Genomic DNA, 13,465 nt, shown 5'->3' with positions numbered 1-13,465 from the left:
GCAAAGTATTTAGACTAAAGGTTTTTGAAAAATATGCAATGCAAAGTATTTAAGCGCCTGACGTGTGCAAACAAATTATGTGGTTGGTTTGTTAAGAAAATATGCTGTTTAATGTTAAGCAACCAGAGCTCTATATAGATCTGTGGTCGCAAATGTTTTTCAGAGGCTCTGGTTCTCAAAATCCTAGCAACAGAAGCCACTTAGCAACTGCATAGCAACGTTGTAGGAACATAGTTAAGAAACACTTTTTCCTCAGATTGTAACACATACCTAACGTTTTCAGATGCACTCTGTCTGAAGTAAATATCAGCAGCACAACAGTAGTTATGTTCACTGTATAATCAGTTAGGTTTTGTAATCTAAATGAACCGTGGCCAAGTGGGATTGGCTTCGTTCGGAGGCACGTCTTCCTGTTCCAGTCTGGAGGAAAGAGCTCTTCATGCGCGACTATAGCTGTTATTGCTTATCGATTGAATATGTTTACCGTTCTGCTTATTTGCGGAGGACTCGTAGGGTTTTACCTGCTGCTGTGCGTGACGGTGTTGCAACTGCCAAAATGTAAAAGTACAGCCAAACTGCACGGGAAGACGGTGGTCGTGACTGGTATGTGTTCAGATTTAGGGCGTTTGATTATTGTCCATAAACTGTCGCGCATATCTTCATTTTTGTCATTATTATAGTTTTAAAACAGATTTTTGTGGATTTTACGCTTTTCATAAACATTAAGGACGTGTTACATAACGCAGAACTGTACAACTCGTGAAATTACGTTCACACTCCACACACAGGCATTCGTGATAAGCAACTGAACAGATATGACCATAGATATGTATACATATCTATGGATATTACTGACATGTGACTGTGAGCTGGTTTACTTCCAGGAGCAAACACGGGTATCGGCAGGGCCACCGCGCTGGATCTGGCGAGGAGGGGAGCTCGTGTGATTCTAGCCTGCAGGGATGAAAGCAGAGCCCAGGCTGCTGTCACACACATCCAGAGGGTGAGCGAGAGACTGACCACCATTGTATGTTGGGGTTAATGATGATGACCGTTTCCGTCGCTAAAAGAATACGTTCCACTAGAGGGCGCATGGTGGTTCGTGCGAACTTATTTCATTAGACATTTGTACAAAAAGTGGGATGTTTTAAATGTTAATTAGCATTTCATATGCAAACGCAAACCCCAAGCAATAAACCGATTTGACAAGAGGTGTTACCGTTATATAAACACATTAGTTGAAATGAAGGTTTTAGAATAAACACGAAACACGTGCTCACTGTCATGCGGTGAATCTGACCAATCATGGAACAGTTTGTCGTCATCAGAACTCGTGCAGCCTTGGAGCATTAGGATTTATTAGGAATGAAATTTATAAAGAATGTGTTGTATTGGAAGGATGTGGTACTGGTCTTTGTAGATTATGATCTTAAAAAAGGTCAGTTTTTTTGTAATTAATCTGATCTTTTTACTAAAATCCAAATTTATAAAATACCTATTTTCAATACAATTTTCTGAGGAAAAAAAGCGATAAAAACATTATCTCTGCAATAATTTTCCTTTATTTAGTGTCATGTAATTATCATAATTTATCAATGTGTAATTTATATTATCCCCCCAGTTTTTTTTCTGTATCCTGTTATTTTTTCTTTTGTTGTTGTTGTTGTTGTTGTTTTTATAATATGTGTATTGTTCTGAGCATCAAAAAAAAAAAAGAGAGAGAAGCTGCGCAAAATGCACCTTTGACTTAATGTCATAATGTTAATAATTTACTTATAATGTTAATCATTTTTAAGTAAAAAAAGTAAAAAAAAAATATTATTTTCAACCCTCGTTCTGACCCAGGCTTGTCAGTTAACACTCAGTTGCCTAATGCAATTTCATAAAAATGATCAACACCACCTCATGTGAGATAGTGTTTTGAATACATATACATTTATAAAATAGTATTTGTGATATAAAAAAAGATATAAAAAAAACAAAAAATATTAACATAACGTAATAAATGCTGTTGAATTTAAAGGGATAGTTTACCCAAATATTACAATTATCCCATGATTTACTCACCCTCAAGTCATCCTAGTATGACATTCTTCTTTCAGACAAGTACAATCAGAGTTATATTTAAACACCCTGGCTAATCCAAGCTTTATAATTGCAGGGATTGTTTTTGAAGTCCATAAAAATGCATCTTTCCGTCAAATAACATGTGCCACATGGCTCTGGGGGGTTAATAAAGGCCTTCTGAAGGAAATTGTTGCATTTGTGTAAGAAAAATATCCATATTTAATCACTGAAACGTTTATACAGTTTTAAATATGGATATTTTTCTTACACAAACGCATCAATTCACTTCTAAAGGCATTTATTAACCTCCCGGAGCCACGGAGCACGTTATTTGATGGACAGATGCATTTGGATTTTAAAAACAGAGCAACAATCCCTGCCATTATAAAGCTTGGATTAGCCAGGACTTTTTTAATATAACCCAACTTTTAGTCGTCTGAAAGACGAATGTCATATACACCTAGAATGACTTAGGTGAGTAAATCATAGGCTAAATTTCATTTTTGGATGAACTATCCCTTTAACAAATCAGTGATTCTATTGTATAAGTTTGCTGAGTGAGCATTTCCTTACCATAATGTACTGCTGTGTTGTTGTTCAATGATTTGGAGCACAGGAAACAGGAAACAAAGAGGTGGTGTATATGCACTTGGATCTGGCCAGTCTGAAGTCTGTGAGGTCTTTCGCCGAAAACTTTCTCAAGAAAGAATCCAGATTAGACATTCTAATCAACAATGCAGGTAGCTATATGTAATTTTATTTTATACATTGTTACAATTTCTTTGTTTTTAGGACAACTAATTAAAAAATGGTTTGCTTTACTATGTTTTCTCTGTTTGTAGGACTTGTAGTTGACGGCAAGACCGAGGATGGTTTTGGAAGGATCTTTGGCGTCAATCACCTCGGTCACTTCCTGTTAACCGTTCTGCTGCTGGACCGGTTAAAAGAGTGTGGCCCCAGCAGAGTTGTGACTGTGTCTTCAATGGCCCATTGGTGGGGGAAAATTGATTTCAACTGCATCAACACTCATAAAGATTTGGCTCTTGGAAATTCAACACTGGACTTATTGAAGTTGTACAGTCACAGTAAACTCTGCAATATCCTCTTTACACATGAGCTGGCCAAAAGACTCAAAGGCACAAATGTCACCTGCTACAGTCTTCATCCAGGTCAGTGGATGTTTTTTATTCTCTGAAAAGCAGGACTTGATAAAGTATCATAGGTCATATGAAGTTAACGCTGATTTATTTCTTATAGGGGCCATAAAAACAGACATCGGTCGTTATGGCACTCTATGGTGGCGGCTGATCATGGCACCGATCCTGCTGCTTTTCTTTTCGGATGTGGAGTCTGGAGCTCAGACGTCTCTTCACTGCGCACTTCAAGAGGGTCTTGAGCCCCTGAGTGGACGCTACTTCTCTGCCTGTGGAGTGAGGAATGTTCCTGCTAAAGCCAGAGATGATGCAACTGCCAAAAAACTTTGGGAAGTCAGCGAGAGGCTTGTTGGTTTAGCATGAGAGCATGTTTCATTACACCTGTACAGATTAGCACTTGCACAGTTAAAGGATTAGTTCACCCAAAAATGAAATTGATGTCATTAATGACTCACCCTAATCTCGTTCCACACCCGTAAGACCTCCGTTCATCTTCGGAACGCAGTTTAAGATATTTTTTAAATTTAGTCCAACAACATATCTAAGTGTATGCACACTATACTGTCCATGTCCAGAAAGAGAATAAAAACATCATCAAAGTAGTCCATATGTGACATCAATTAGTTAGTTAGAATCTCTTGAAGCATCGAAAATACATTTTGGTCCAAAAATAACAAAAACTACGACTTTATTCAGCATTGTCTTCTCTTCCACGTTTGCTTTCAATCCTCAAATAAAGATTAGAACGGTTATGAATCAACGTACTGATTCATGATTCGGATTGCATGTCAAAATGCTGAAATCACGTGATATTGGCAATCTGAATCATGAATTAATACGCTGATTCAAGTGGCACTTTTTTCGCCTTAAATGGCACTTTGTGGTCAACTGTATTGGATGCGCCTTATAAAAATCCTGTGTAGACTTTGTGATTCATAACATGCTCTGAACGCAACTTAAAGGAAGTGTATGTAAGATTGTGGCTAAAACTGGTACTGCAGGTGTATCCCCTCTCCCCTCCCCCTGACTCGAGGTTGCCAGATAGGCTGCAGGATCAGCAGGAACGTTTGTAGCTGCAGCTGTCATCGGTTGATGAACATTAACATCAGTTGACGGCTGCAACAACAACTTTTAAAAGTGTCATGAACTGGCTTTTTTCATTTTTTAATACTGTTGTCTGAGGTCAACTAATGATGTTTGTGTGGTTTTTACATTCAAAAACATCATAACTAATAAGTAATAGACTATTTTCTACACTGGTTTTGAGGCTCTCTCCAAAAGCTGGGTTTTGTTGGGAGTAAGATTTGCATATTTAATGAACTTAAGGTCCCCTGTCAGTTCAGAGAGAAAAGAGATTGAGGGAGAAGCGGCAACCTGAATGATTTTCTCGATCACAGGGCTCATAAACGTCTTTATCAAACAAACACAATGATTTATTTATTTTTTATCCACTCGCAATTGATTGGACTATTACTTTTATATTACTCCCGCAAGATCAGACGATATAAGCGCGAACCACGCACATACACTTGTGCGCGCCACCCTTCAGATGTCAACTTGAGAGAGAAAGAGAGAGAGAGAGAGAGAGAGAGAGAGAGAGAGAGAGAGAGAGAGAGAGAATAACAGAACAAGAATGGAATATAATGAGATTCATCGGCCTGCCGGGCTTTGAGAGTCGGAGCGTGCTGAGGTATATTCTGTTAGACAGGTACACATAACCAAAACGATCTATAACAATGCAATACTATTACATATAAAAACACGTTTTACTCACATAAGTGTGTTGCACCATTCCTGACGGATCCAAATCCAGCATCGACCAGAGATTTGTTTACAAACGATCCCGCATGTGAACTGAAGTGAATGTCTTCCCCACATGAGCTGGAACTTCATTAAAAATAAAGTTCAACCACACATTCCTAATATTAGGATCAGAAGGAAGCTTATGCAGCGACTGTGTTCTGTGTTCTGTGTATTGTTGTTGACCAGCTCGCACAAGCCCTCCATGAGTTGATGGGCGAGGCTACTGGATTAGACGTGCTGTAGAGGTGTGTTTTGTCGCACAATGACGTAAGAATGAAGCCCATGACCGGTTGCTGGGCCTGGTGTCTATAAAAGCTTTTCTTCGACTAACAAGGAAGTTAGCAGCTCTGAAACTTTGAGGATATTCGTATATTACCATGACCTTTTATATATCAAAAACTCAAGGGAAAGTTGATTTCTCAATTCATCACTCCTTTAAATGACAATTTCCTGGCCTACTGTTGTCAGTGATATAAGTATTTGAAATGAACATGATTTCTTAATGTCTAGAGACCTATCTGGGCCATTTTATTATTAATTGAAATACATTTCTTAAATACAGTACCTTTAAAGAGTCTGTTTAATTCCTCTAATAAATATGTTCTTATGTTTTACAAATTGTGTTTGTACAAATATCACATGTGACTTGTGAAAACCTGCTTCACTTCCTTTCCTTCCTTTTCTTCACTTCCTGTAGTTTATGTGATAAAGTTTCCACTACATAAAATGAAATCATGTGGCTTTGTCATACCAGGGTAAAGACGTAACGCACAAAAGGCGTGTCTGGGGATGTCGAGGCATCATATGTGGAACATGTCACCTCTCCCAGTTAAAATATGTGACTGCAAAAGAACAACTTGTAACATGCATCACCTGTGGGTTGCATGTTTCAAAAGTACGTCAAGAGATGTCAATAGTTCTTCTTTAAACTCAGTTACACAATAACTAAAATGTGAAGCAAAATAGTTTGGCTCTGAACGGTGTCACCCTTACTATTATTTCGAACAACATTCAAGCACTTGATACAATTTTACCAATAACTTATATATAATCAAAATGTTGTACTCTGAGACACATTTTCAGTAATAATTTATTCTACCCATTATATAGGTATATATATATATATATACACACACACACACACACACACACACACAGTATATTAGGGTAACATGGGGAAAGATGCACCCCTTAAGAACAATGTGTTATAGCATAAATAGAAACATTGCTAATTTAATTCTTCTAGCACAAAATGTCAAATATGAAAAGAGGGGCGGCCCCTACTGGGGTAAGAAGAGATACAATTCTCATTAATTTTTATATTACTAAAGCAACTATTCTGTTTAAAATCCTTTATTTTGATAATTTAGTTGAATAATTGAATAACCAATCACAGACAAAGCAGAATCAATAATAACCCTGTTAATTACAATTACAATTATTGTTTACAATTACATTGAAAAACAATAACACAAGTAACAACATGGGTCCTTCTGTGCCAAATCTCTTACCCTTAGGGTCTAATTTTATCTTTTTACATCAAAATAAAATGACCTTTTACCCCACAAATGTGAAAAAATGAATGTACACAAATCCCTCATTAATAAAGAGACAGAAAAAAGGTTTCTTGTTGTTGTGGTTGATATACAACATAAGACTATTTTTCCACACAGTTTTGGCTGACTAAATTTCAAATTGATATTTAGATGAAAAGACAAAATTAAAAATAGCATGGCCATTCATCAAAAGTGATGAGATGAGATGTTCAGAAGAAAAAAATAAGGTGGGAGGTCATCTTACCCCAGAGGGCGTCTTATTCCATGACATGGTAATATGCAAAGCAACTTATTATTACTAAACGTGTAGCGAACCACATTTTGTACATAATAGGCCTACTTGTAAAAATAAATAAATCTTTTTTTAATTAGGCTACATTTTATTTTATTTGCAACCTTATTATTTATATACAATTGTTATTATTTCCAAGTGTTTCGTTATGTTCACTTAATTGTGGGGTTTATTTAATAGTTGTAAAATAAAATAAAAATAGGCTATAAACAGTTCAGGGATTAAAATTTAATTATTCAATTCAATTCTTAAATGATTTAAATAGAATACAAAGAAAATAAAACTTGACCCCTTTAAAATATCAACATTTCATAATTGTGAAGGCAACTCTTGTGAACGTAGCCTAGTAGCCTAGCTACTAGAGTTTAAAGATCTATTTTTCAACCAATTCGTTAACAAAACATGATGAGATGTACAGATAAAACGGCAATCTTTGACATTGAACTGTATTGTTTACTTGAGCACACGCAAACCGGTCCGGTGAGAGAGCAAAGACGGTGGAAGGAAAGAAACCCCGGACCGGTTTATCAGGCTCTGGCCCGAGCGGAGTACATAAGAACAGCCGGCCGAATTTTGCCGGTCACAATCATGTTTCATCTCATTATCGTCGCTGCTCTCATCGCAGGTCTTTATGTCTTCTTGGTGGAGACGTTGTTTAAAAAGTCCAAATGTAAAGGAACCGCTGATATGACGGGGAAAACGGCGATTATTACAGGTAAGGTTTGTAATCAATGTTCTCACTGTGGTAAACGCAACGCACCTGTGGAAAAATGCCTCTTGTTTTTGTCGTCTTTACTTTGGCTTTCTCTTTACAATTTTTGTCTTCTTTTTCCAGTAGCCTACTCGTGAAGTAAAATTAATTCTATATTAAGTCAGTTTTAATTTTAATTTTAAAAAAATATTCAAAAATAAGTGAGTTCAGTTAAAACTGTTTTAAAAAGTCAGTCCGCCGGTAAGAAAACGAATCTTGATATTTGTAATAGAAAATACTAAGATTTTTTTTTTCTGTGATCATGGAAATATGTTATGGTTTTGGTAATGAGAGATATTTGGTTCGATGTTTCAGGCGGGAATACTGGTATCGGTAAGGCCACAGCTCTGGATCTGGCTGGTCGTGGAGTCCGAGTAATTCTAGCCTGCAGAAACCAAAAGAAAGCTGAGGCAGCTATAAATGACATCAAGAAGGTAAGGACTCACTTAAGACCACTGATTCTAGAGTTCTACGTGTTTATTGACCCATGTTTGTTGTTCAGGCCACAGGAAGCAATGATATCCTGTTCATGAAACTTGATCTTGCAAGCCTCACATCTGTGCGAGCTTTTGCTGAGAGCTTCCTCAAATCTGAGTCGAGACTGGATCTGCTCATCAATAATGCAGGTAAACCAAACCCTCAAAACTGTTTTAGGATTGGGCAAACCAAAGGTAAAAGTTTGGCCATCTTGATTGACCTCTTATCTGAATATTAGGGAAAGCATGGCACATGGCTTTTTCTGTTTAGGTCTTGTTGCGGATGGTCAAACGGAGGATGGTTTTGGCATAGAGTTTGGAGTCAACCATCTTGGGCATTTCCTGCTTACATGTCTTCTGCTGGACCGTCTGAAGGAGAGTCCTGCTGCTCGGGTCATCACTCTATCCTCCATGGCCTATCGCTGGGGCAAGATTGATTTTGATTCTCTTATTGCCACCAAAGACTTGGGGTCTGGGAGATACAGCTGGCAGTTCTTCCAGGCCTACTGCAACAGCAAACTCTGCAACGTCCTGTTCACTCACGAACTGGCCAAGAGAATGAAGGGCACAAACGTCACCTGCTACAGTGTTCATCCAGGTAAAAATCATACTTGTTCTGTATAGTTAAGTAAAAAGAATGTTCTGCCATTGTTTACCCAACCCCTCATGTTGTTCCAAACCTGCATGAATTTTTTTTTTTTTTTTACATAATTCAAATTCCATTTTTCGTACAGGTTTGTAATGTCACGAGTTTGAGTAAATGATGGCAGGTTTCATTTTGGGTGGAAAGTTCATGTTTTACATGAAAATATTATATCAGTATTTGTACTTCTGCAAAATGTATCTTTTAAAGGGATAGTTCACCTGAAAATAAATATTAGCCTGTGATTTATTCGCCCTCAAAGTCATTCTAGTTGTATATGACATTCTTCTTTCAGACGAATACAATTGGAGTTGCATTAAAAAAGTCCTGGGCCTGGCTCTTCCCTGCTTTATAATGGCATTGACTTGATTGTTTTTTTTAGTCCATAAAAGTGCATCTATCCATCATAAAAGTGCTCCACACGGCTCCGGGGGGTTAATAAAGGCCGTCTGAAGAAGTGTTGCAACTGTGTAAGAAAAATATCCGTACTTAAAACTTAATAGACTAAATGAACTAGCTTGTGGCAGTCAGCGGTACACAAGTCGGATTGTGCTAAAAGTTTCCCCTGGCGTGATGTATAGGAGCATAGCAAGCTTTGATGCATCTCTTGGATAGGGCTGGATAACATTCCCTATCATTTCTCATAAAATTCTAATTTTAGCCTAATTATTGATCTGTGTTTTATTTTAGTCTATCCTCTGCACTTCTGCGTTCGTCAATACATATGCCTCAAGGGTTCATGGGTCAAGGGTTACTCTTTCGCCATAAACTAAACTTGTGTACCGCTGGAAGCTGGTTATTTTAGTCTATAAAGTTTTTAAAATTAGCATTTTCAGGGTCCTGAAACACCGTTGTGATGTGTATGAATGGCCAAAATGTATGTTTACGGCATAAATGTAAAGGGGGCTTGGCCAAAAAAAAATATAACCACTGTGTTAAAGGCCCACTGAAATGCTTTGGAACGTGCCACATTATTCAATAGCTGTGTCCCAAAGTGAAGAGTGCACACTTCGAAGACCAGGCCAGGCCACGCCTTCAAAGTGCACGAAACAGCATGAAGGGTGAACGGAGGGGCAGGGTTGCCAAGTCTGGACAACAAAACCCCTCCAATTGCTATTTAAAAGTATAGCAATCACGGCCAGAATAGGCCAAAATATCCCAAAATGCAGGGCGCGAGCGGTAGAAATATTGCTTAAGTAAAGACAACTTAACCTGTGGACTATAGGCTACAAACACCCCAAAGCAACAGTAGCCTAAATGCAGGCCCATTCCAGACTTGGCAACAATAAACCAAGCGTCGTTAATGGCCTAGCAGGTTCTGACAACTGACAGCGGACATTTGTGAGGAGATATATATATATATATATATTATATATATATATAATATATATATATATATATATATATATATATATATATATATATAATTTGCTTTGTTTTTTTTAGAGCTTTTTATTAGATTTTGACATGCTTCAAAGCCTGCGACGATGAGAGACCGGACCATAAGCATGTAAATCTGTAGCTGGTTCAATATTGTCAAATTGCAACTAGCTATAGTTAACAGTTTATTTCTTATGTTAAATGTAACTGTTACAATATATTTAAACATTTATATATTATGTCCAAGTCTTTATTTTTAGTAGGCCTACTTATTTTTATGCAACGCATCATCTCAGATGCATCTACTTTTTATGACATCCCACCCGTCGACCGATTCAGCCCCGCAAAGCTGCGGACAGTGGAAATATGCCCTGATTATCCCAGAAGATGATGTCCGGCTAGGGCCTTACCACAGTCTCTATTGTGCATTATTCCCCATCCTTGACCGGCTCCAGCTTCTCCCGCTCAACGCAATTAAAGTGTAGAAAAGTGGTTTTTTTCTGGTTTAGTGTAGAAAAGTGTTTTCTTCTGTTGTTTCTGATGTTAAACTTAAGTTATATTATTGGTCTATAAATAGGCTAGCTGTAAAAAAAAAAAAGTAGGCCTACTTATTTTTTTTTCAATCTCAGATGCATCTACTTTTTATCTACTAATGTATAGACCAATTTATCTACTAACATCTACTAATGTATAGACCAATTTATCTACTAACATCTACTAATGTATAGACCAATTTATTTTCATTTATACATTTTAAATTAGGCTACATGACAAGAAAATATATGTATAAACATATATAAATGTCTTTAATTTAGCTACAAATTATAACGTGCATTACAGAAATAAACAATGTAGGCCTAGGCTAGGCTACAGAACAACCACTTCTCTTTTATTTAGCCTACATTTGAAGTTAACGAAAAAAACAAAGAAACTGTTGTCTATTGTTCTAATTTACAAATAACTTGTGGGAAGGTTCCATCTGCTGTACCCTTCCTTTGCCTGAGAAACGAAGGGCGCATTTTGAACTTGCTCATGAATTGAGGCAGCCTTCGTCGCACCGCTGTGACGCAATTGCACTTCAAATTTGGCCTTCAGAGGTGCAGCTTTCACTTTGGGACAGCCTTCTTAGTGTTGCTGTGTCGTCTAGCAACTCTCAATACCCTTCTGAGCTGTATTCGCCTCACTCTTGCCGGGCCAATCACATCTTGAATAGAGTCGGTGGGCGGGGCCATATTGACGACGGCCGAGTTGCGTTTGCGTTCTTCTAGTAAACACAGAAACTGGCCAACGGCGGTCTTTCAAATCAGCTTTAACCGCGACTCTGGAAGACTTGGAGTTAAGCTTTTCTCTGAGAAAAGAACAAAGAACGGCACTGAAGTCATTCTTAAAAAGGGAAGATGTGTTCAGAGTTTTGCTGACCGGATACGGCGAATGTTTAATCTATCAACAAGCTCTGTTTCACCTTTGTTGCTCTGGTTGGTGGTAGCGCTATCCTATCACGTGCAGAGGGAGTTTGAAAGATTTATCCCGATTTATCCGTTTATCCCGCCCCTCGGATTGAGCCCGGTCAATGGTGAGTTTCCAGACCAAACATCTTGATGTGGGTCTGGCTTGTCAGGCTAGGAGCAGCCTTCACATTGGGACCAAAGAAAAATAGGCTAACGATTGCGACTGTCGCACAGTTGAGAAATGACTTTATAGACAGGAGGAGACTCCTGTGATTCAGATTTCACTTTCCACAACTACTAGAAGACCTACAACTGTCAGACAGGTTGCTTATGTCACATCTATGTCGTCAAGCTCAGTCTGAGCCTGTGCAATTCGCTCAGCCATCAGGAAGTGAGTGCCTCTAATTTACCTTATTTTCCGCCGTTGACGTCTATGGGATTACTCTGTCGATTTCTTTTTTAAGTCTATGATTGGGACAGCCTTCGTAGTGCCGCTATGACGTAATCGCACTTCAAATGCGGCATTCGGAGTGCGCGCACTTCACTTTGGGACACAGCTAATGTGTTGACGGGATTTCCCCTGAAACGGCTCCACCTGTTAGCAGTTCCTCCCCTTTTTTGAAACGGCCAATAGCGTTTGGTTAATATACAGTTTGACTAGAGCGGACCTTTCTGTTTGGTAAAGCAGTTTCCACTAACACTGTTTACCAACATAATCTCCTCCATATCGCTTTGAAATGTAGCATTCTGTGCAGAATTCAAATGGGTCCGATATGTTTGTTGTCTGCGCGGACTCGCACGTGCTCTCGTGTCTGTAGTCTAAATTTAGACCAGAGCGAGAAACTAACGTGAAAACAGACTTCATTCGCCTCAAATGAAAGCATATTTACACTGAATAATTTCCTATCGCATATATAGTGTGCTATGTGCCTTTCACCATGTAGAAATTAGTAAATGTGTGTTAACAACTGACGATTTAAGCCGCAGCTTCAGCAGTGTAGGGGGCGGGCTTTAGATTGTAGAGAGGATTTTGATTGGACAGAAGATTTGATGAGAAGGTGAAGTCTACGATGATGTCATCAAAATCTGAGATTCATTTTAACGGAAGTGAGAGACTGTACATTTTGAATGCTTATATCTCCTAAATGCAAATTTTGTCACTGTTTTGGAACATACCAGCTTATTCATAACTTTAAGGCTAACACAGTCATACTAAAAGCCAATAAACTTAGATTTTGATTTCAGCGGGCCTTTAAACTAATACTTAATATTGCATTACCCCCTTTTGCAGGTGTTGTAAAGACAGAGCTCTCCCGTCATGTGAGTCTCTGGCAGAAAGTGTTCATCGAGCCAATAGCTAGACTGCTGTTCCTGGACCCAAAAACCGGAGCCCAAACGACTCTTCATTGTGCCGTTCAGGAAGGAATTGAGCATTTCAGTGGACGTTATTTCTCATGCTGCGCTGTGGAGGAAGTCAGTGCCAAAGGCAAAGACGACGCGGTGGCCAAAAAGCTTTGGGAAGTCAGTGAACGACTGAGCGGCCTTTCATGAAGCCAGAGGAGCTGTTTTATTTCTGGTGGATGGAAACCGTCTGTGAACTTACTTACCCCCAGTCGGGTGGGGGGAATGAGTATGAAGTTACGAAACTGATTGTGGCATTTTTGTGTTTATGGACACATAACTATTTACAAGGCTTATAGTGTTTTTTTATTTGTATGTTTACATTAAATGCTGTATGCTGGGGTGAGTTTTTTATGGTATTAAAATATCTAACAATCACTTTTATTCTAGTTTTCTTTTTTACTGTATGAAATATGACATTATATTTGATTATAAAATCTAAATCAAACACACGAGCAATATAGTATTTTTTTTTTCTTGACGCATATGCTAAT

The 13,465-nt window shown here is 38.2% G+C and overlaps 2 protein-coding genes across 2 annotated transcripts; both read left to right on the top strand.

Moving 5' to 3' along the window:
* The first annotated feature begins 287 nt into the window (after positions 1-287).
* On the top strand, positions 288-3,823 carry dhrs13a.1 (dehydrogenase/reductase (SDR family) member 13a, tandem duplicate 1). Its single transcript, XM_067432959.1, has 5 exons — positions 288-603; positions 885-1,003; positions 2,684-2,807; positions 2,910-3,236; positions 3,325-3,823. Exons 1-5 carry the CDS (start codon positions 477-479, stop codon positions 3,582-3,584), a joined length of 957 nt encoding a protein of 318 aa, XP_067289060.1. The 5' UTR covers positions 288-476; the 3' UTR covers positions 3,585-3,823.
* A 3,369-nt stretch (positions 3,824-7,192) lies between these two features.
* dhrs13a.2 (dehydrogenase/reductase (SDR family) member 13a, tandem duplicate 2) lies at positions 7,193-13,355 on the top strand. The gene is made up of 5 exons (XM_067433686.1): positions 7,193-7,587; positions 7,939-8,057; positions 8,126-8,249; positions 8,371-8,697; positions 12,862-13,355. The coding sequence occupies exons 1-5, from the start codon at positions 7,275-7,277 to the stop codon at positions 13,119-13,121; spliced, it is 1,143 nt and encodes a 380-aa protein (XP_067289787.1). The 5' UTR covers positions 7,193-7,274; the 3' UTR covers positions 13,122-13,355.
* Positions 13,356-13,465: the final 110 nt, after the last annotated feature.

Source organism: Pseudorasbora parva, chromosome 23 (assembly GCF_024679245.1).
Source record: "Pseudorasbora parva isolate DD20220531a chromosome 23, ASM2467924v1, whole genome shotgun sequence".
Lineage (NCBI taxonomy): Eukaryota > Metazoa > Chordata > Actinopteri > Cypriniformes > Gobionidae > Pseudorasbora > Pseudorasbora parva.
This window is presented reverse-complemented; position numbering and strand designations above follow the sequence as displayed.